General features: G+C 49.5%; 1 protein-coding gene across 3 annotated transcripts in view; it reads right to left on the bottom strand.

Moving 5' to 3' along the window:
- LOC147882831 (Galactose oxidase/kelch repeat superfamily protein) overlaps positions 1-24602 on the bottom strand; it is a 130720-nt gene that overhangs the window by 70734 nt on the left and 35384 nt on the right. For all 3 annotated transcript variants that reach the window (XM_087400894.1, XM_087400893.1, XM_087400895.1), the window contains exons 5-7: positions 16131-16227; positions 12310-12365; positions 6217-6324 (exon numbers count right to left, since the gene is read on the bottom strand). In XM_087400894.1, the coding sequence (XP_087257020.1) occupies positions 6217-6324; positions 12310-12365; positions 16131-16227 (261 nt within the window). The remainder of the gene's footprint in view (positions 1-6216; positions 6325-12309; positions 12366-16130; positions 16228-24602) is intronic.

Here is a 24602-nt window from a genome sequence, read left to right as displayed (position 1 = left end):
CTAATATCCACCAAATCAAGCTTGGCAGAGGATTATGAAGAAGCCCTGCACTCGAAGAGAGTGAAGCAGAGGCAACTCCCTTGCCTCTATAGATAGAGGTAGACCAAACAACAAAAAAAAGAGAGAAAGAAAGAAAGAAAGATATATTAACGTCTGCAGGAGGCCTCCCGGGCCTATGAGACAAAGTTCAAAACCAAAAGTAACTCATACAAGCCGCTATGGCCTGAAGCAAAGGGCTCATTAAGACCCTTGTTGAAAGATAAAGTGCTAAAATAGAGAGCAAAATAGTAAAATACTATCAAGTACTAAGAGCTAATGCTCCAAGTACACGCACAGGCTCCATATATCTAGACATCATGGTGGCTCTCTGGTGGGATTTAACGAGCTCTCGTATCTATGTCTGTCAAACTATCTCTCAGGGTGGCAGAGGGTGTAGTCTCCTCGATCTCTGTATCCAATGGGATACGTCAAGGGTGATGCCTGGTCTCTGGCGGTCTCCTTTGAGGAGGGCTGAAATAGATGGACCTCGATCGTGTGTGCTCTGGTCACTCTCTGTACCGCATGTGGAGTGTGCGTCTCTCGTCTGGCAGCATCGTGGCGATGACTCTCACTACTAATCCATGATGCACTCATCCCATCAGCTCATCTCCCTTAGCCTCGCCAGCTCAGATGCATAGAAGTCTGTGACACGTGTTTGTGCTCAGTCGATCTCAGTAACCTGTGGCATCGCCTCTTGCTGCTCATTGGTCTGTTGCATCAGTATATCTCTATGTCGTTGCATCTCAATCAGATAGAGGCCAACACAAACCTGGTCAGGAAAAGGGATCAACCGTGTAAGCGGACAAAACCCATGCCCCTCCTGAAAGAGGCAATGATATCGTCCCCGAATCTCATAGTAGACTGGGCAGACACATACAAAGTGCTCCTCTGTCCTCAGTGCATGTAAGACTGTCATATCCTCGAGATACTGCAGTCTGATGACAAGACCATACTCCGAGACCCTCAGAAGGTAGTCATGGTAGAACTGGATCTTGGTGGGGAACTCATGGTCTCCCCCCAAGCCCAAGACGTATGAAGCTAGAAGAGGTCCAACCGTATGATATGGTTGATCTCATCTCGTGGGATTAGCTCGGGTGGTGCATCTATGATGTACTAAAAGGGGAGCAGTCTGACCATCTGAATACCGTGGCTACCAAACCATGTGGATACTTGTGTGTACCATGTTGTATCAACACCGCTCTCTACCAATCGCCTGTAAGACTCTTGTGCTAGCCTTTATAATCTCCACTGGAGGGGGTTGCATCAGAGAAGAACCAGGAGTCTGAAAATCAGAATGAGCATCACCACTCGTCATGTCCAAAGGTGGATCTAAGGTATCTCTGACGAGGAGCGAGGCATTGGATGGCCCCTCCTGAACTGCATCTGGTGGAACGGGGGCTGGGGCCTCTATATCCACGACTAAAATAGGAATATCAGCCACTCGAATCTATGGAGGGTCAGGGTACTGGAGGTGTCCCCCTGTAAAGCAGATGAAGGATCAATAACCCTGACCGGTACCCAACGGGGCGCAACACGTGCAAACCATGATGAAGGATCAATAACCCTGACCGGTACCCAATGGGAGGCAACACGTGCAGACCATGATGAGGATCATGGACATGCTACTGGTGCTAGGTGTGTCAGTGGAGCTGGCCTAGTAGCGCGCATCGAAGCTGCAAGGCGAGAAACGGTTGCCGAGGAAGCAGTACAAGGAGGAGTCGCTTGGGTCTTTTCTTCTTCCTTGAGCAATCTCTAGCAAAGTGCCCAAGGGTTTTGCATATGCTACACTGATCCTGTTTGCCAATAATCTTGACTCTCTGGCGAAAGAAAGAGCCATCTGGATGCTGAAGCATAATATGGTCATCTATGATGTTAGGGTCAAGAACCAAGACCCTAACTCTCAGCACCCCATCCGACCTGACAGCCTGGGGGATCTTTGCGACCAAACCAAAAGTGGCTCTGATGGTAGGGAGGAGTTGATGGTACACCTGAGGGAGGCCAGGAAATATGATGAAGAGAGAAGTAATCTGATTGTCCTCCACAACAGGGTCGAAACTCAAGGTGAAAGGTGAGAGAAAGATCCTCCTCGAGCCTAGCACAAAGGGATAAGTCTGAAGCCTATAGCTGCAAGCTCTGAAGTATCAAAAACCACCTGGAAGAAGCCTCGTCCCAGTAAGTGAATGTCTATGAGATGTGGTGCGAGATATCCCCTACGTCCTTTTTGAGACACTCCAACTCGTCTTTAGAAAGAAAGACTTGTCTCGCAACCGGTAGAAGCGGTCAAGGATTGGCTAAATGGAAATCCATTCGTCAATCGAGGCGAAAAGGCCGATCCTAACACGATGAAGCTCCGTCCCTAACACGATGAAGCTCCGTCCGACCTGTGTACAAATGCTCTGGGAGAGGTAGAAATTGGAAAGGGGCAGTTTAGAGAAGGAGAGACAAAAGAGAGAGAGAGGCTGAGGGGAGGCGGGGGATGGGGAGAGGAGTCGGAGGGGAGAGAGAGGGGAGTGGAGTAGAGGTAGAAGAGGGAGAGGGGGCGGGGGGAGGAGGCGGAGGAGGGAGAAGAGTTGGGAAGGGGGAGAGGAGGTGAAGGAAGAGGAGGCAGGTGGAGGGGTCGGGATAGAGGAGGCAGAGAGAGGGAGAAGGGGTGGGGTAGAGGAGGCCGGGAGAGGGAGAGGGGGCTGGGCAGAGGAGGCGGGGAGAGGGAGAGGGCGCGGGGGAGGGGAGGCGGAGGAGAGGGACAGGGAACAGGAGAGGGAAGGCAGAAGAGAGGGGGAGGGGGAGGGGGAAGGGGGGGAGGGAGAGGGAGAGGCAGGCTGAGATGGCGAGGGAGGGGGGCGGGCTGAGCAGGTGGGAGAGGGGGTGGGGGAGAGGGAGGCAGAGGGGCTGAGGGAGGGGGAGGGGCAGCAGGGAGGGGTAGTAGGAAGGTTGGGGAGGAGCAGCAGCCTACGTGTTGTATTTTTAAAGGATCAGAATAGGATTTTCTATAGCCTAAACTATAAATGCATTGCACTTGAGGGGTTTATTGAAAATTCCTAGAGTAGAATCTCTCACTATTGTGCACATCTCTCTTTCCTCTCGCTTTGACATCTCACTCTATCTCTCTTGCTTGCCATGTAATATGAATTCTAACATTGCTATTATAGAAAGCCTAAGGTTGACTATCTCAAGGCTCTTGGTAGCCTTGCTTATGTTCATGCGCCCTCACAGATGAGAGGCAAATTAGATAAAGCTGTCAAATGCATATTTGTGGGTTGGAGCAGTGGCAGTAAGGAATACAGTCTCTTTGAGACATGCAAGCGAAGAATCCATGACAGAAAAGATGATGATTGGCAGAGAATTCACCTCAGCCAATTGCTGAATTCAATAGACAGATAACAATAATAGCTCACACAAATATGTTTAAGGTCTACTTCCATTGAACACAGATGTCCATGAAGACCAGCAACTTGTAATGACTAATGGACACATGTTGAGACATGTTCACACTGCTACTAGAGGGGAGATGTGTTAGATTAGGAGTAGTGTGGTGTGGACACACCTTTGAGGCACTTTTCCCCTCTAGTTAGGAGGTTTTCTCCCTAGGGTTAGTATTATCGTTAATTTCCGCTGTAGAAAGAAAGAAAGAAAGAAAGAAAGTTTATTAAAATCTTCGGAAGACCGATGGGTCTATGAGACTCTGAAAATCCTAATACAACAAGCTGTGGTAGTGGAGCTACTAAACGAGCGTCCATACCAATGCAAAATGCAAAAATACAGAATGGCAGTACTAAGTCCTAAGTACAACATAGTCATGTCGATGGTTGACTATATATCAGTCTCAGCATCGTCATCAATATCATCATCATCATCGACAGCAGCAAGATATCAGGATGGATGAGGCAGTGGAGGCATGAAGTCGGCAATAGAGTGTTGTCGGCCACTCAGAGGTGCAGTCCTGGCACGTCTCCTAGTCGTAGCTCTGCGTTTGACCAGGGCTACTGTGACCCCCGTCAGTCGGGCTCCAACTCTAAAGAAGGAGGGGATGTCCCCAAGTGTGATCTGTGTGTCGACACTCTGTCTGAGCTGTCGGGTCATAGGCTCTGGGTCACGGTCATGTCGAGGCCTCATCTCGTGGGGGTCCATGTGATCTAGCTGAAAGAACTCCGTGATAGAGCTCTGAGAGGGATCAGCCGAGGAAGAAGTCTGCTCCTGTCTCCGTGCTCGAAGTATCCTCTCACGGTGTCTAAGTGCCTTATGAATGAAACCTGCCAAACACCGCTGGTCGGGGTAAGAGAGGAAACAGGCCAGAATCCCATAACTATCCCTAAAGAGGCAGTGGAAACGCCCTGGGATCTCATAGTACACAGGACACATGAAGATGAAATGCTCCTCTGTCTCAACCTCCTGCATGTCACACAGTGTGCATATGCGCCTCTCCCTTGGTGGTCGCTCTGCTCTGCCGAACCTAATGCGAAGTCTGTGTGAAGAGACCCGGAACTGCCCAAGAGAGATCCTCAGCGAGTGGGGTAGGTGAATCTGCGTGTATCCTGGTGGGTCAATGAAACTCTCCGCTGTGATATGTAAGAAGTGATCTCTGTAGAAGCTAAGCTTCACTAGGAGTTCACTCGGTCCCAACCAAGTCCGAAATGTGTGTAGCTGTAATAGATCCTCACAGATAACCTCGTTGACCTCGTGTGATAAGAGGGGAGAAAACGAAGCATCCATGCTGTACTGGAAGGGAGGTAGTCTATCCATGTGGAGCCCCAATCGCTCAAACCATCTCTCTGTACGTGCATACCAGCACCTCTGGTCTCCTCCTGCTGCAAGTGCCATTAATGAGGATAGAGCTATCCATGGTAGCCTACTACGCCCCGAGGTATAATCCCCATATTCTCTAACTCGGTGCAGATATGTGATGACCTGAAATGCAGCATCTAGAGCATATTCCTCATTTTGGCTACTCTTTGTGACACAACACTTGCATTCTCAAAACAACTCCATGTTTTGGTTTTCTCCTCCCATCCCCAAACCTGACACAAGTCCAATGCCTCTGCATAATTTGTATGCCAAAACAACTCATGTGTGCGCTTTGCACCTACCCACTGAAGTTGTTGTCTTTTGACGACAATATTTGGAAGGAGCCTTAAAGTGCTAGTGCATCAATTTCATTAACAACCTCAAGTGCTTTGCCTCTTCTATCAATGACACAGGCCAAGCAAGCAGAGCTGAAGATCATGTTTGCTAGATTCTGCAGAGTAAGGTGTTTTTTTCTACAACTGATCTTCAGCCTCTTTCAAAACATGTTGACGTTGGCAATTTTGACATTGGGGCCAGCAAGAAATGGGTATGCCCCTTCTATAGCACTGTAAGCTGTGGAACATAGTCTGTAGTGCCTGCACGTCGTCTTAGAATTTAAAAATATGGGTGTCCGAATTTGCATGAAGGTACCACAGGTAAGAGAAAGCAGCCATGACCTGTAAAGATGAGGATTTTTCAAGCAAAAGGTGTAAGGGAAGTGGTCCTTTTGGTACTAGTGTAGGCCCAAAGGCAGGCCCCTGTGCCATGTGTTGAACAATGCGAGGTTGTTGATCACAGCTCATTGCTTCTATGCAAATGAGTTACTATTCTCCCTTGCACGACCTCCATATTTCAGAGTCATGGTTTGTGTGGTAGCCTCATTTGACAGGGGATACATACCTCCAAAATATGACAAGCTCCGAGCTATTCTTCTAGACCAGGAGATATCTAGAGTCAGACGGAACCTGTCTACAATTGAATCTGCTTGGCCATATTAGGGATGTTCCATTCTTTATCATAGCTGTACAAACACTACAAAGACGCCTTTTCTTGACATTACCATCAAAGCAAAACCACATTGCCACAATAAATTTGCAAAGTCAACTGTTGATAGGGTTCATACGAAGGATGACAGAAAGTTAATGAGCAAAGCACATACAGAACGTTCAAAACAGGCTCCTTTGTATTGCACGAGCTGATCTATATCTTCACAATTTCTTATTGAAACAATTGACAGTATCTTGAATTCTCAGACTGCCTTTGGTGATAACATTACTGATTAGTCATCATTGCAGAGACACAACTTGAACCTGTACAATCTCATCCACCAACTTCTTGGAATGGTGGTTACTATGCTCAAGCAGGTCAGGAGTAGTTCAAGAAAACAGTAGGTACCTCTTCCACCCAGAATAAGCAAACGTCTTTCAACCATCGTCGCACTATGCCCACACCGTGGAGGTGGTGAAGGTCCTGTTACAAGAAGTTGCCTCCACTCTAGAGTGACTGTATCAAAAGAAAAGGATAGTTGAAGATTCTTTTTTCCAAACACCAATATTCTATACCTAACACATCAACTTAGCCAAACCAGAGCATGCAAACCACAATAGCACAGGTTCATTTTATAATCTAGAAACTATAGGAGACTTCCCAGATGCCTTTTTAAATTGATTCACCTTTTCTCTTTAAAGATTCTCCTAAATATTACTTTGCCCCTAACTTGCTGCTGTTATTTTTGTAGCCTGGTTCTATCACTGTCTCATCTTTAAAACTCCTAAAAAAGAAGGCAAGCTGCTCCTAGCAAAGTCAATAAGCCAATTTTCTTTTTTTTTAACAGCCTATCTACCATTGAGAGAGTACCGGTCGTATCAGTGGTGAAATCCACTGCGCAAGGCATGCTGGTCAGGCTGATCCAAGCCTGGGTCCCTTCCAAGGCCCAATTTGGGGATTGCATCAGGCTAGCCATGGCTAGATAACGGATATTACACCCTTAGGCAGGGATTTACTTCCACCTTCTCTGGGAACTTATGATATGTTAGCTCTCAGCATACAACATACAAAGGGCAGGAATACCAACATAGCTAAGGCCTCTCCGTACATACTCTCTGAAATGGAAGAGGTTACCATCACCCCACACTGTAAGGAAACTTCCTCTGCTGTTTCTGGTGGCCTTGAAGTTGCATTTGAATGTTCAGAGCTCATGTTTATGATCTCCAGACGACTTGGTTACCATACACCCCACACTGTAAGGAACCTCCCTCTGCTATTTCTGGTGGCTTAAAAGTCTCATGTGAACATTGTATCAGTAGTGCATGCTATGATCTCCAGCCAGATCTGTGACAAAAGTCTCCCTATTCTTGGCTGATCCTCCATAGCATCTGCATGATCTCCAGCAATATTTGTGACAAAAGTCTCCCTATTCTTTGGCTGCTTTTTCAGCCTTTCCAGGCTCTGCAGGAGATTTCGACCTGATTTCTGGAGCCTTCTGGGTGTTGCTGCTGATTTTGGTAACTTTCCAAGCGTGGGTGTTCTCTTCTAAGCTGCTTTTGGGGCTGTGCCAGGGCAGAATCATCTTTTCTCTGCAGGATCTAGGGTTTTCCAGCCCCGGTGACCTATCTTCTGTGGATACTAGGTAGAAGAAGTCTTGCTTTTGCCTTTTTGCCATTCCCTGATTGGTTGCTGGCTACTTATTGCGTTTTAGTTTCTTTCCTCGCGAAGAAAGGTTGATTTACGCTGTTGGGCAGTGGCCAGAGAGGCAGAGAGAGGCAGGTCATAGGTTGGGAAAGTGCCCCAGGGCTATTCTAATAAATCGACTTGATGATTTTTGACCACCAAAGCAGTCCGTGGGCTGTCAGGGAGCTGCTAGGGCTGCCAGAAGCTCAAAAACGAAATTCGCCTATAGACAGGCAAATTCGCCTATAGCCAGGGAGCCTCCAGAAGAATTCGCCATCAACTAGGGAAAGAAAGAAAGAAAGTTTATTAAAGTCTTCGGAAGACCGATGGGTCTATGAGACTGTGAAAATCCTGATACAACGAGCTGTGGTAGTGGAGCTACTAAACGAGCGTCCATACCAATGCAAAATGCAAAATGCAAAAAATGCAGAATGGGAGTACTAAGTCCTAAGTACAATATAGTCATGTCGATGGTCGACTATATATCAATCTCAGCATCATCATCAATATCATCATCATCCCCAGCAACAGCAAGATATCAGGATGGATGAGGCAGTGGAGGCATGAAGTCGGCAATAGAGTGTTGTCGGCCACTCAGAGGTGCGGTCCTGGCACGTCTCTTGGTCGTAACTCTGCGTCTAACCAGGGCTACTGTGACCCCCGTCGGTCGGGCTCCAACTCTAAACAAGGAGGGGATGTCTCCAAGTGCGATCTGTGTGTCGACCCTCTGTTTGAGCTATCGGGTCACGGGCTCCGGGTCACGGTCATGTCGAGGCCTCGTCTCGTTGGGGTCCATGTGATCTAGCTGAAAGAACTCCGTGATAGAGCTCTGAGAGGGATCAACCGAGGAAGAAGTCTGCTCCTGTCTCCGTGCTCGGAGTATCCTCTCGCGGTGTCTAAGTGCCTCATGAATGAAACCTGCCAAACACCACTAGTCTGGGTAGGAGAGGAAATGGGCTAAAATCCCATAACTATCTCTGAAAAGGCAGTGGAAACGTCCTCGGATCTCATAGTACACAGGACACCTGTAGATGAAATGCTCCTCTGTCTCAACCTCCTATATGCCACATAGTATGCATATGCGCCACTCCCTGGGTAGTCGCTCTGCTCTGCCGCTCTCGATGCGAAGTCTGTGTGAAGAGACCCGGAACTGCCCAAGAGAGATCCACATCGAGTGGGGTAGGTGAATCTGTGTGTATCCTTGTGGGTCAATGAAACCCTCCGCTGTGATATGTAAGAAGTGATCTCTGTAGAAGCTAAGCTTCACTGGGAGTTCTCAGTTCCAACCACGTCCGAAAAGTGTGTAGCTGTAGTAGATCCTCACGGATAACCTGGTTGACCTCATGTGATAAGAGGGGATAGAACGGAGCATCCATGCTATACTGTAAGGGAGGTAGTCAATCCATGTGGAGCCCCAGTCGCTCAAACCATCTCTCTGTACGTGCATACCAGCACCTCTGATCTCCTCCTGCTGCAAGTGCCATAGAAGAGGATAAAGCTATCCATGGTAGCCTGCTACGCCCCAAGGTATAATCCCCATATTCCCTAACTCGGTACAGAGATGTGATGACCTGAAATGCAGCATCTAGCTGTAAAGGAGGTGACCCAAACTCAGCCTGAATGATCTGGTGAGGAACAGATGACTTACCACGAATCATCCGTGATAGCATGAGAACCTGTAGCCGCTCCACACGGGCCCACTCTGTATCCGACAAGTCTGGCCCCCAACAAGGACTGCCGTTCATCCCCGCTGGGCAAGCCAAGGAGTCAAAAAGCAACCCCTTGGTGCGTGGATCCTGAAAGTGTGAGCGGAAGCACTGCCTCTCTAGCCTGGCCAATGAGGCATACCCTCTACTCAAGCGTGCCTGCATCGCCGGTCTCATAGTGAAGCTCGGTCGGGAGAAGATAACCCCAAGATAAGTGTATGATGAAACTATCTCAACAGATGACCCCGCAAATGTCAACCGCTCCTGACGCATGATGGCTCGAGATGTATTGAAGATCATGACCTTGGTTTGACCCAGGTTGACCTTCAAATCATGAGACTCACAAAAGGACTGTAGTGCGTCTAGGTGTCTCTGAAGCCCCTCTATTGAGGAAGACAAGAGAGCCACGTCATCTGCATAGAGCAAAATCTGGATCAGCGTGACCGCAAGAGAGCAACCTACACCCCCTGTGTCTGCATCACTGTCTCAAGCTCGTCAATGTAGAGGCCAAACAAGGTAGGCAACAAAGGACACCCTTGTTTGACCCCAATGGTACTCATGATCTCGTCTGTCCACCCGGATCCTACCCGAACTCTGCCAGAATCTCTCTCGTAAAGTGCCATGACAGCCCAAATGATCTCCTGGTCATAACCCAAGTCCTGTAGGCGCCGTATGAGGCGGGCTCTCGGGACCGTATCAAATGCCTTGCGAAAATCCCTAAAGCAAAAATAAACCCTCTGCTTCCGTGACCTCGCCTCCTCGATGATACATCTGAGCGTCAAAATGTGGTCCATGGTTCCATGATCATGCCGGAATCCGGCTTGTCCTGCTGCTCTGAGTCCTCGACACTCTGCAAGTCTGCTAACCTCGGAGTCAAGTACTAATGCATAAATCTTGGACATGATATGTCCAATCATAATGGTCCTATAGTTCTCCGGGCTCATGGGATCCCCTGCCTTGTGGATGGGTGAGATAGTGTTAATGGTCCAAGTGTGTGGACATCCCAAACAAACCGCTTCATTAAAAAGATTTGTTAAGATCGGGGCTAGGAGGTTAATCCCATATGCAATGAACTCAGTGCATAGTCCCTCATGATCCTTCGCTCGGCCATTATGAAGTTTCATTACAGCATCCTTTACCCCTCCTCTAGTGAAGAGGGTGCGGGATGTGGGACGAGGCATGTGTGAGAGGCTAGGGACTGGCTGATTTGGGATGTCATAAAGTGTGCGTGCATAATCAAACCAGATCTGGGTACAAAACCTGCCATAATATTGTACCATAAGTGCTACAAGATGCAGCAAAGTATGGCACAAATATAGGCACCTTCTGCTATAGAACCCTTCCCTACTGCTGTGTGCCTCTTCGTAAGCTTCAATAGCTGCACAAGGATGAGCTCTTACTGCAGAATGTGCTCCATGTCTATGCACCCACAATTGTTCTCCTACTCGCTGTAGGTATGCACACTGTGGTGCCCTAGAATGCTGAAGAACTTCTGGCTGAATGAACTGCTTCGAGACGTTCATATGGCCAATAGTCTCATTACCATCCCTAAACCAGGGCAATCAGCTAGCCAATGATGCTGGCCTGGGCATTATGTGGCTGCCCTAAAACAAACAACATAAGGACTGTCATGTGCTGCCCATGTGGCAGCCAGCTTGCTGCCCACATGGCAGCCTCTCTCAATCCCTTCCTCCTACAGGCCTGACTCCCCCTTGTCCTCCTCATATCTCACGCGTGCAGAGTTGAGCTCTACATTCCAGCACTGCCTCTCAATGAGCCACCATGGGCTAATACCCACTCTATCGAAGAGATGCCCCATCAGCTCCCGTGCAAAAGCTATCAAGAATTAGTAGGAGACATCAGCATCATCAGATCCAAGTTCCCACACCTCCTTTACCTCCAGGTCCTACTCCACAACACACCGATCAAGCTCGAACATAACGCATGTCTCTAGTTCACAACTCCAACACCATGTATTCTTTGCAATAAAACTCCAACACCATGTAAGAACAACAATTACCTTGCATCAATCACAGACCTTGAACAAGAATCACCTAATGTGGAAGTTGAATTGCAGGATACTATAAACCACCTTACCGGTTCACATGTGTGCACACAAGTAAAAAAAGAATTCAGATCACAATACACCCAGTAGTACAGCCACAAACCTCAAGTATAGATAGATAAATCAAGTACAAAACCTGCCACAATAGCATACCACTATTTGGTGCAAGGTACAGCCAAGTATGGCAACACTATAGGCACCTCTGCGGCAGCTACTCCTGTAGAAACCTTCCCTACTTCTGTTGCCTCTGCATAGAGTTCAGTAGCTGCTCAAGGATGAGGTCTTACTGCACAATATCCTCAATGTCTATGCATCCACAGTTGCTCTCATACTAACTGTAGGTATGCACATTGTTGTTCCCTAGAATGCTGAAGAACTCTTATCTGAATGAACTGGTTGGAGACCTCTATGCGGCCTCCTTTAGGCCCTCTCCAAAATAGGCTGACTGCCCTGTAGGATAGCTGACCACATCAGGGCTGGCTCAGCCCTAAAATACCAACCTGATCCCAGACTGCTAGCTAGCAGCCAACCCCCAAGCTGCAGCCCTAATCTGGCCGACCAGGCTGCTCAGTTGCAAGGGGTTTCCAACAAAGACTAATTCAAACCCATAGAAGAGTTGCAGGGAGGCCAATAGGGTGGTTGCCCAATGGAACCAATTCAAGGAGATAGAAATGAATGCTATGGAGCCTAGCTTGGCGAAGCTTCATCCTGATACAAGACAAAATAAAATCCAAGTGTCAAGGGTCGCATCTGAGGTTTTTTCTTAATTCTGGTTACATTTCCTAACTCACCCTTATACTTTGACATTTCCAACATATTCATATTTTCCTAAAGCGGAGACAACAAACATGAGCCCATGTGTACATCTGTGTATCCGCGTGCATGTGCACTAGGTTTTTCTCTTTTGTTTTGGGGAGGGGGACCAAGGGGTTTAGCTTTGTGATACAAGGAGACAAGCAAGACTGGATGAAACCGTCTTATTATGCTGTGAGGTACATACTCTTTCATGACTTCTCAATGCAAAACTTGGCAGAATTGAGTCCTTACTTGTGTCCAGAATGTATACATCCGACAGCCACTTTGAACCATCCCAACCACCATATCTGCAAAAGCCACAGCCCACCGGAGCTTAGATCAAATCAATGCAATCGAAGGACTGAGAAAATCTTCTCAAGCATATTACAATACTTCTTAATACACGAGTTTCCAGCCCAGTTTAGAATAGATTCTATACCATCACTACAGGAGATTTTTTTTCCAGAAAAAGAGACTTCTATTTAGTATGAAAGGGGGACTCAGAGAAGAGGTTGTGCCTTCACTCTCTAGGGAAATTCCTCCACCTTGCAGTTGCTGATCTGGAAGTGCCTTGGACAAATAAGAATGAATTACCTTTTGTACCCTGCGTGATGCATCATTGTTTCACACGTACATACGATCATACAGACATCATATGGTCCATTGTACAGTTGTAGTATCTACAAAATGGCAACATTCCATACGTATATGTACAGACATATGGTTGACGTATGGTGCAATGTACAGTTGCGTGACATAGTGCTTCATGTGCACAGTGCCACAGGCAATGCAGTTCCTTGTTAGCTCATGAATCGTGACCATTTATCACACGTACATATGATCATACAGACATGGTATGGTGCATTCTACAGTGGTAGTATCTACACTGCGTCAACATTCCATACGTATATGCACGGGCATATGGTTGATGTATGGTGCAATGTACAGTTGCTTGACATAGTGCTGCGTGTGCACAGTGCCACTGGCAATGCAGTTCTTTGTTAGCTCATGAATCGTGACCATCGCAGATGGCAGAATCACGTAACAATCTTGCTGAAAAGCTCAAATTTGGGTCGTAGAAGCGCCATGGTGAAAATATCTGTCAAATTGTCATGTGTCAGAACATAAGACAAGTGAATAAGTGAATATCCCCTATTGACAGTCTCTCTCTAACACAGTGATAACGACCCTCAATGTGCGTAGTATGCGCTAGATTTTGTGCAATGGCTAAAGCACTCGCATTGTCAAAGTAGATAGTGGTGGGAGATGGCTGACATCAAGATCTGCAAGTAGTTTCAGTAGCCAAATACATTCCACCCTGGCTCTAATCACTGCCTCGTACTCATCCTGACAACTAGAAGTAGCAACTACAGGCTGCTTTTTGCTTAACCAAGAGATGCATGAAGCTCCAAGCATAAAACAGTTGGCACTGTGTGACACTCTAGTGTTATAGCATCCAGCGGCCAGCCTACTCACTCTCTGTGAAAGCATGCAGAGTGAGTCAAGAATGGTGGCCATAGAGAAGGCCCAAAGCTTGATTGCCTTTCAAATATTCGAAGACATGCTTCACAGCCTGTTAGTGCTATGTATAGGGACTATGCATGAATCTGCTCAACCGGAAAATAGCATATTGAAGATCTGGTCATGTATAACACAGATATATCAGGCATCCAACAGCCTGCTGATAGAGAGTGACATCATCCATGGAACCAAAACTAGACTCAACAGGTGTAGAAACCAGTTTGCAGGCCTCAAACTGAAATCTATGTAGAACTCATCATAATACCCCCCTCAACGTGAGCAAACTGAATGCCAAGATAGTAGTATAGCCGGCCCAAGGCTTACTACAGATGTATGCTTCATGATTCATCCTTTCCCTCGCATCCTTTTTGGTGGAGACATCAGGTGAGTGCTATGGATCTACACTAGAAGAGAATGCCCCCCCAAAGCAAGTCGACTTCTATATACATCGATTTTGGTAAAATGGCCTATGTAGGGTTGTAGACCGCAGTCACTCCAAGAATTTTGAGTATGAACATGGCTATATTCTGCAACAGGAAAAGAAATATCGAGAGGGAGAGGAGCAAGAGCACCTCGAATCACCCCTTATAACTGTTCCATCTCAATCAACCCTTTAGTCCCCCTTTTGAACTCTGTCACCTCATCATTGACCATCGTGTGCCGAGCATTTGCAAAAGGAATACTTCTTGTCAAGGCGCTCCAAAGCCGAATGAATGACCCATCGTCATCTCAGAAGAAGAACAAGTCATCCCATTCTTGGCCTTCTAGAGCTCCTCAATATCTTTCTTGAACCACCCAGTCAGCTTTTGTCCTCTATTGGTGTAGCTTCTCATCTCCTGGAGCTGAGCCACCTAGTCACCTTTTGTCCTCTATTGGTGTAGCTCCTCGTCTCCTTGAGCTGAGCGAGCTCGTCGTTGGGGGGTGGACACCACCAGGGTTGCTCATCAGGAGGGAGACTCTCATTCAGATACAACGTCCTAGATCTTTTTGACCACCAGTGGGTGACTCATTCTATAGTCTCATCTAAGCGAATTGAAGCACTCCTAAGTCAAGTATAATGATGAGTCAGTCCAAGTATATTGGACAGCTCCTTGATCACTTCCAATTCGAGGATTGCAAGCCAGTTAATTCATGCTATAGACCATTGATCTTCTTTTCCAAGTTCTCTTTGTCAGCATGGGTCATATTTATCTTTCATTTATTACAATATGTGCTTATGCATTCCAAGCCAAATTTGTAAGGGGCATCCTTGTGTTTCATCTCGAACCATAGATCGGTGACTTTGCTTCATTCGATAGAAAGCATGGCCAAGGTTGAGGTTTGCTCTCTTGCTCATTTTTGAAGCTCTATCTAGAGTTCCACGATTGACCTATTTCATCATTCGTGTTTGTGATAGTTTATATCTCAAATTAGGATATCTCTTTGTCTCTTTCTCTCTCAAGTGTCTTGTTGCTAGCCACCTCTGCCTGAACCAAACTTTTGATCAAATTAACCTCAATTTTACTCGATCGTGGAGATTGCTGTGATACTTGACCGTTATCTTCTATTCTTGGGATATCAACATGTAGCCTTGCTAGAGGCCCTTGCATCTTGAGGTACCATGATGGCTGCCATGATGACACAATCTCTCATTTTCTCCATGAATTTCTCCAATAACATGGAGGATGCTCTTTGCTACTTGATGTACTTTTCAAATAGGGCTGCCAGAGTAGTCGATTTCTTAATGAAACTTTACATAGAAGGCTGATCCTTCTCTAGGCTCAAGTCTTGGTGTTTGTGGTGCATCCTCTGTGGTGTGCTATATTGACCTTCCACCCAATCCTGTGGTGGGCTATTTGGGATCACTACTACCTCAAGGGAATGCAAAAGATGCAGCAAGGACTTGCACCAGGGCGCACCCCATTTGTGGAGGACTACATGGTTGACGCTTCTCAAACTCCCACCGCTTCTTCATTTCTTGTTGCATCCACCTCTCTCCACAATTTTTGGCATTCGTACATACTAGTGCACATATCGTTCCAAATTGGATCAATGCCCTATGTGGAGGCCTAGATGTTCTCAAATGTTACGTGAGACTTAGGTCTCCTATGGAAGGCACTCAATAGTGCCTTGATTGATATTGTAAACACTTGCAAATGAGCCTAAATTGAAGGAACCTGTGGATCCAAAGCAGTCCAAGCCACATGACACAATTCTCTACAACACAAGGTGAAAACCTTCTCTTCAAAAGGAAAATGACATGTTTCAAGTGGATGTATCACCCTCAGTTACTGAATGAAATAGACATTGTAGATCAAGGCCCAAGAAGGATCCTCTTTTGTGCTCTCTTTCTTTTTCCAAGGGTCCATCCTGGCTCTTGGACCATCCATGTGTGATCATGATTTACATTGACTCTGTTTTTTCCCATCCATCTCTGTCCTTCATCTAATATTCCTACATTCGGGAAGTCAAACCAACCACATCCTAATCTTGGTTGCCTTCCACTTAACACACGGACTTTCTTGTGAAGAGAAAACAAGAAAAAAGCTAGAAGGAAAGAGCTTCCCACTCACAACACAATTTTTCCATTGCCAATAGAAGTACCAGCAGAGAAATCCCGTGCAGATGGAACGTCTCCATAGCCTGTTAACTCAGCCCACTGCCAAATATCTGCATAGAGAAAATATATCAACGAAAATCCTGTGCAAAAACCGAGCATGCCTGGACTTTACATAGAATCTACTCTTTTCAAGCATTGCATGGGGTAGCTGTTGTGGCATTCATACTTAAACAGTATGTGCCTACAACATATGCAAGCATCTTCAATTCATTATTTATATATTTATATATACAGACCAATATTCTTACCATTCCACTGGATATAAAAGACATGCTAAGCTATGACAATCCTTCTCAACAAATACAAAACAGTCCTTTACAGCAAAGAAACATCCAGCTAGAGATCAGCCAAGGAACGTTTAGCTGAAGGGTGCAACTGTTTACAGAGAAAATTTGCAAATGGCAACATTTTGTATTGTAGGATACGCACGTATACATCTCAAATGAAGCCCACTTGGCATTTGCCTAAGTACCTTGGTATTGAAAAGCCTGATTACAAAATAGCCTAGATCGTATCTGTTCAAACAATAAAGCATGGGACTATTCCAATAGAGCAAACTTTTGCACTATTTTAAACAAGAAACACCCAAAATTTTATATTCTTTACAGCAAAGCAACAGCTACGTAGGAAAGATTATTAAAAAACTTGATTACAAAATAGCCTAGGAAGCATCTGTTCAGGCAATGAAGTATGGACTATTCCAGTAGAGTAAATTTTTGCACTATTTTAAACAAAAAATACCAAACAAATTATATTCTTTACAGCAAAGCAACATCCAGCTACTTATGATATGATATGATATGATTGTATTAAATTCCACTGGAGACTTTTCAGGAAAAACATTGTCTTTATGTTCACCGCCACAGAGTGGTTGAACCCACGACCAGTCCACAAGAGGATTACTGCGTTGCCAACACGCTATACAATCACTATAGAGATCAGCTAAGCAACATCCAGCCAGAAGGTATTATTTATGACTAATGCAACAAATCTGCATGGCATGAAGAGCTGCAGTGAACCTCATTTGCATGCTGGGGCAAATATTTGCAAATGTTTACAAATGTATCGTTTTTGGGAACCTATGGGATATTTGAGGGTTTTGCCACAAAGACCTATGCCACAATATAGTGACTGACATCTGCAAAATTTCCTGTGTATAGTTGTATGTGCAGCTCAAAATCAGGGCTTTGATGGCCCAAGTGGATGCAGGTAATTCAAAATTTGTGGCATGAAAGATTCAGACATGTTAGCTATGGGACTCTAGAGATGCAAAGAGTTGGGTTGGTGGATGCACTTCCACGCGTTGCAGAAAGTGTTAAGGTTCGCCATGCTTGCATGGAGGGGAAGAAACACCAAGAGCTGTAACCGAAGGACGCTAAGCAATGAGCCAAGGTTTCACTGGAATTGGTGCACTCCGACATATGTGGAAACATCATTCCCCCAGAGGCGGGCATTATCTTACCTTCATTGATGATTTCAGTGGGATGATTTGGATCTACTGTATTGCAAAGCTGTCTCAAGCCTTTACCAAGTTCAAAGAGTGGAAGGCCAAATGTCAAGAAAGAGTTGGGAAAGAAAATCAACACCATGAGAAACAATCAAGGCAAAGGCGTTCAACACCTACTACTACAAGAAAGTTAAAAATGGTATGGTCACCTCCCCATCTATAAGCTCCCATACGAGGAGAGCATCGGGGGTTGAACCAAGGAGTTATGTGGCCATGTGGGCCGCACTTTGAACACCATGTGGGCAGCATACACACAGAAAAACACAAATACATGGGGCTGCCACATGGGCACCCATGGTGGACAGCAGGGGTACTGAGGTGCCACGTGGCTCTCAACGACTGGTGGGAGCATGAATGCGCAGGAAATACAGCCTGAAACCAAGCGATCGCATGGTGCTGAGGTCAGCAGCTGTATGGAGGCCTCCAAAGACAATATGGAGCTGTTTGGAGAGCATCCAGGAACTGGCAATGACCATAACAGAGGCAGATTGCAGGAGGAACAGCGAGGCTGAAGAGGCGACTTTTTTGGAGGGGCTATGGGCCTGGAAAAAGGCCAAGTACAGGTCGGGGTTTGGGCAGGACTTCCTGGGCCAGTGGCAGCCTACCACGTGGCCAGGCAGGGCCAGCCATACCTCAGACAATGTGCCCCACCAGTAAGTTTTTACGGACTGGGTGGATCGGCTCAAAGAGGCTGCAAGTCAGCCTATTCTCCCCCTACTAAGTCAGTTTACTTGAGTGGCTTCCAGGGCTATAAAAGGGGAGCCAACGGGGCCTCATTACCCATCCACTACAGCAGCACTTCAAGCAACCGATAGAAGCAGCAGAGCAGCAGATCTGGGCCTTCATCCAAAGGATCCAATGGGGGCTGAAGAGCTGCAGACTTAGCTCAGCAAGGGGCTGCACCCTTGGCTGTCTTCTAGGGCAGCAAGGAGCAAGGATCGAAGCATGGACTCAAAGTCTACTGAAGCTTGGGAAGGAGCACGCTAGCTCAGGGATCTAGAAGTGTCAAGGAGACAGTAGGACAACTTTTAGTAAGGACTGAGGACCACGGTTTGGTGGGACTCTGAACTGCTTTGTATTGTGTCCTTCTGTGGACGGAAATATATCTTATGTTCGTCCTATATCTCTCTTGGAGCATTGTCTATTTACTGGTCTACACACGTGAATGTTTGTTATGTACAAACAAGTAAAGAAGTTTTGGATTTTGTAGTTAAACACTTCTACATGAATTCCTGGGCCTATCAATTCAGTCTTCCGCTGCATAAGGTACCCTCTGCTATGGTCATTTCTAACATGGTATTAGAGCCTGATCGGAAGTTCACGAGAAGTGGAGCCTTAGGGCAAGGACCTTGCTGAAGGGCGACCTTGATTCAGAGCACGGGTGGATCTTCTTCGACATCTGAAGGATTGTGCCCTTGTGAAAAGAAGGGAGGCTCTGGTTCAAACGAGTGTACGGCTTTTTTACTCTATCTCTTCGCAGTTCATTGTCATGGTCTAGAGATATGATATTCCTAATTTTGGGGACACATGCAAGTTGGATGGGAGCAATTACCCATTGTGGAAGATGAAAGTCTGGAGACATTTAGCGTTGAGAGAGTCACGGAAGATTGCTACGCACAAAGAGTGATGCCTCAACCTACCGGGACTCCAACCACATCAACTACAACATCAGTGACTGTACCAGCAGACCCGATGTAAGTGAGAGCTTGGCAAATCCGTGATGTGGAGGCTTTGGCTATCATTGTGGGCACCACAGTAGATGTGGTACTTCCTCACATACAAACGGCAAACGTTGTCGTCGTACTTACGAGTAGGGTGAGCAGAATCATTCAAGGGCTCCTGCGAGCTTCCCCTCCCCCTCCGTACCTCTACCTCCCCCTAGCCCCTCCTTGCCTCGCCCTCTCCCGCCCCTACCCCTCCGCCCTCACCTCCCCTCACCCACCGCTGCCACCGCGCCCTCCCTCGCCACACCCGCCACTCCTCCGCCTCACCCCTGCCCTCCGTCCTCACCCCCCCCTCGCACCTCCGTCTCTCCCCCCCCTCACCGCAGCCCCCCCCGCCCTCACCCCTCACCCCCCGCCTCACCCCCGCCTCGCTCCGCCCCCCCTCGCCACGCTCCACCCCCGCCCCCGCTACCGCTCCGCTCACCCCCGCCCCGCTACCCCTTCCGCTCCACCCCGCTACCCCTTCGCTCCACCCCGCCCTCCACCGTTCCGCTCACCCCCGCCTCCCATTCCGCCCCCTCACCCCTCGCCTCCCGCCCCCGCCCCCTCTCGCCTCTCCGCCCTCCCGTTCCACCCCCGCCTTCCCCTCCTGCCTTCACCCCCGCCCCCCCCCCCGCCCATTCGCTCCACCCCGCCCCTCCGTCCCACCCTTCCCCCCGCCCCCCGTCCGCCCTCTCGCCCCACTCCGCCTCTCCCCCGCCCCCGCTTCCGCTCCCGCCTCCCCACCTCACCCGTTCCCCGCCTCCACGCCTCCACCCCGTGCCACCTCCGTTCCCGCCACACCCAGGCTCCACCCTCCCACTTCTACCCCCCCCCTTTTTGGGTGGCAGCCTCTTCCTCATCAGAAGCCTCACAGTTTGTCTTGGCGGTATGGCGGCTCCCTGCCCGGAACCGGAGGCCCAGACGGTCCCTCCCTCTCCAGATGCCTACCGCGTCATCCTGACAGAGCAACAATCATCTCGGGTTCAGGAGGTTGCCAATGACTTTGCCCTTACCTCTGTCTATGACAGAGTCATTGGACATTCCCCCTCCAGATCAGCCATTAGGGACTGGCTCCAGTCCACTCTCATGCTAGAGGACGGCCATATTGAGGAGGTGGCCCTTATGGGAAGGGGCATCTTCTGGCTTAAACTCTCCAATGCGAAAGCTGCGAGCAACCTGATTGCTGGCTCCCCCACGTCAGTGGATGGAAAGATTATCATGATAGTCCCGTGGTACCGTGGATTCAGCGCAGCAGATTTTGATGCTCGGTTCCGTATACCTCGCCATCCAGTGACGCTAGTTTTTCCTGGTCTTGCTGCTGAGCTGCGGCCGATTGTTAGGGACCTGGGCTCCCACTTTGGCTGGGGGATACTTTCGCCGATGCGGTGACTACGGCAGGAGCCCCCCGAGTCCGAGTGGTTGTGGCGGATCCTGCGACTCTCCCGGCAGTGATCGAGATCGTGACAGGTGCCGGCAGCATCACCCAGAGCATGGTAGTCGGACAGCCAGGACAGTGTCTGAGGTGTCACGGCTTTGGGCACCTGGCGGCTGTTTGCCCACGCTTCGCCAACTCTTCTCGGCCTCCCCCGCTCCCCCCTCTCCGCCCCCTCCCCCCCCCTCCGGGCAGCCACGCCAGGAGGAGCAGAGGCAGCCGGGAGCCCGAACCAGAGATAGCTGGCGGAGCCCGGACCAGAGATAGCTGGCGGCTGGACTGAGGTTAGAAGGAAAAGAGGAAAGAACAAGAAGATTTCTGATAAAGGCAAGGAGGCAGAGGTTACCCAGCCTGCAGCTGCACCTCAGAGACCCGACAGGCAGCCGCCCCAGGGACATGGGAGAGCATCTTCTTCGACGGTAGCCCACCCTCCACAGCCTCAGGTCCCCCTCTCTTCCTCTCCCCAGCCTCTTCCCATTCAGCCCCAGCCCATCCCCCAACTGCACCCCATATCTCCCGACCCGCAGCTTCAGCCCCCTCGTCCTCCTCAGTCTTCTCCCCCTCCTTCTCAGCCCCAGCTCCAGATGCAGCCCCTTCCCTCCCCCCCCCCGGCCTCTTTCAGCTCTCCCGCAGAGCTAGCTGCACCGACGGTTCCTCAGCCGAGGGCAGCCCCCGCTCCCCCTCCTCCTTCTCCTCCGCTAGCCGGCCCTGAGGAGTCTGATCTGCCTATTCCCCAGCCTCCTCCCCCTCCCCCTCCGCTGGCAGGACACCCTGAGTCTACACCACCACCGGAGCAGGCTTCTCCGTCCACTAGCCCCTCAGTGGCAGACTCTAACGGGCCTCAGCTTCAGGAGAGAGCTCCCCCGTGACTTTTACAGATCTGGCCCCTGGGACTACTTGGATGTGGCCGACCTCGAGACCTTCCCTGCTTGCCTCGACATCAGTATCTTCCTGCTCCGCAAAGGGGCGGATGGGAAGATAGCCGCCTTGGCCCCTAGGGATGGCCCTAGCTTTGACCTGGACAGACGACTCGGTCTGGGAGGCTCTCAGGGAGCAGACGCATGCTCAGGTTTGCTCCTGGATAGGCCCGTCCGGTGGGCAGCTTCTCGAGACTCAGTGGTCCGAGGGTGACGTGCGCCTGCGGTGGCGTTGCGCCGCCAAACGCTTCAGACTGATTGTGATCCTCAGGCCCCCCCTGTCTTGGCCCCTCCCCCAAGATGTCAGAGCCTGGACTCCTCAGAAACTCCGTGCCTTCTACGGGATGTCCACCTCAGAGATCTCGAGCTGGCTCGAGAAAGCTTTCGTTCATGGTACCAAAGGCCTCTCGCCTTTGCTGAAGGTGTTGAAGGACGGGCAGGACGATCCCGCTTCCCCCTCCAAACCTTCCCATAAGCGCCAGTGCCTCCACTCCGAAATGTCAGCTTCTTCTTCGACTTCGACCGCGAGCAGACAGTTGTTCGCAGCCTCCCAGTCCTCACCATGAGCCTACACCTCGTATCCTGGAATGTGAACGGGTTTCACTCTTCTGGCACCCGTGGTCCTAGGAAGCTCATTTTGAGACAGGAACTTCAGCCAGCAGTGATTGGTCGTTTGGATGTACTTCTGCTCCAGGAGCACAAGCTTTCGGCGGCTCACTCCCGTAGATGCGGGAAGATTCTCCCTGGTCGCTCTCACACTTATTGGGAGCCCTCGATCGGCGCACTGGGGAGGAGTGGTGGTGTCTGTACTTCCGTGGGAGAGCAGCTAGCCCAGGAAGTTTTCGGTCATGGCACGTTGATACCAGGTCGTGCCCTTTGGGTAGGCCTGGAATTGGAGGGCTCCAGAGTTGGAATCCTCAACATTTATGCTCCCACAGATCTCCGTAGTAGAGCCACCTTCTGGAGGACACTTACAGGGATTCTCCCAGACATGGATTCCTGGATTGTTGGAGGTGACTTCAACAATCTGGAGACCTGGGAGGACCAGCAGGGCAGAGGACCGGAGTTTACAGGTATGTCTCAGGCAGAGCAGTCCGCTTGGGACTCTTTTATCTTTGCGACAGGAGGAAGGGACTGTTGGCGTGACCCGTCCTTCCGACGTTGGCACGGGAGCTTGGACTTCTCGTGGGGCTTCCGCACGGAAGGAGGCAGACTCCTGGAGAGGCTGGATAGATTTTATGTTAGTGATTGGGCCATCAGCAGAGGCGGTCAGGCCGGTATAGTTCCAGGGACGACACTTTCCGACCATGCGCCTGTGCTCTTATCATTAGATTCGGCAGCTCAGGCCCTTCCCCCCCGCTCATGCCGGATTCCCGACAACATTTTCTCGAGGGAGGACGTGCGCAGCAGTATTTGCAGTCTTTGGGACAGAGACTGGGGCGAGTGCGCGGATCTGGTTGATTCGGTGGCGCAGGCTTTGCAGGAGTCCAGCCAGATCTGCCAGCTCGCAGCCCTATAGGTTCGACAGGAGTGGTGGGGTAGAGAGAGAGCTCTTCGGAGGGACCTCGCCTCCATTCAGCGACTCCAGCAGGCATCCCCGGGCTCGGAGGAGCTTCGGATCCAGGCCCTTCGAGCCAGAGCCCTTCTTGAGGAGACACTCCAGCGTCGCTCAGAGTTTTCCTATCACGCCTCTCTCTCCTTCTGGGCTCGGAAGGGTGACCGGATGTGCAGGGAGTTCTTCAAGACGCATGGCCAGAGAGCTGCAGGTGATCAGCTTCGGAGTCTCAGGACAGCGGAGGGACACATCGTTACGGATCCGGGAGAGGTCTTGGGGTTGGCCACCGACTTCTACAGGACCCTTTTCCAGCAGGAGCCGCTTGCTCCTCGTACTCGTCGTGCCCGTGAGGAGGTGTGGAGGCACACTCCTTCCTTGGTCCAGCCTAGCATGCAGGCGACGTTGTTGGCACCGTTTACCACGGATGAGATGCTGGAGGCCTTGATGGCCATCGATGGACAGAAGTGCCCAGGTGAGGATGGGCTATCCCGGGCATTCTTCACCTCCTTCTGGGACCAGATCCATCAGCCCCTCCTAGTAGCTCTTCAGAGGATTTTCAGCAGCGGTTATATACCAGAGAGCCTCTCCTCGGGACTGATTTGCCTCATCCCGAAGGGAGGAGATAGACAGGAGATCCGTCAGTGGCGCCCGATCACTCTCCTTACCACTGCCTACAAAATCCTCGCCAAGATGATCAGCGCCAGAGTTCGGCCTCTACTTCCAGACCTCATTCATGACACTCAGACAGGCTTTGTCCAGGATCGCAGTATCCTGGATAATGTCTTCACCTTTTCAGAGGCGGCGGAGTGGGCTCAGCACAGCGGATCACACCTTGCCATCCTACTTCTCGACTTTGAGAAGGCCTACGATCGAGTGGACTGGTCCTTTCTGGAGGGGACTCTGGAGCGGCTAGGTTTCCCAGCAGGTTGGATTCAGGGTATTTCAGCTTTGTACAGAACAGCTTCTAGCAGAGTCATCATTGGAGGCAGGATGGGTGAGCGTTTTAGCTTGGAGAGATCAGTGCGTCAGGGCTGCCCCCTTGCTCCTTACCTGTTTCTCTTCTTCGCCGAGGCTATGACTTACTACTTTCGGGCGAGGTCTACAGGGATCAAGGGTGTTCGCCTTCCCCTCCGGGAGGACACAAAGCTCTTGGACTCGGAGTACGCGGATGACACAGCCCTGTATGTCCAGGACGATGAGTTGATGCTGGAGAGGATGAGGATGGCCCTGGAGGTCTTCTGTTCGGCTGCTGGTGCGAAAATCAACTCGAAAGTCCTCCTTGCCACGGCTTGGTATGTGGCTTCCTGT

The sequence above is a fragment of the Dipteris shenzhenensis genome, chromosome 29 (genome assembly GCF_047967505.1).
Source record: "Dipteris shenzhenensis isolate YYH24624 ecotype China chromosome 29, Dip_SZ_1.0, whole genome shotgun sequence".
NCBI lineage: Eukaryota > Viridiplantae > Streptophyta > Polypodiopsida > Gleicheniales > Dipteridaceae > Dipteris > Dipteris shenzhenensis.
This window is presented reverse-complemented; position numbering and strand designations above follow the sequence as displayed.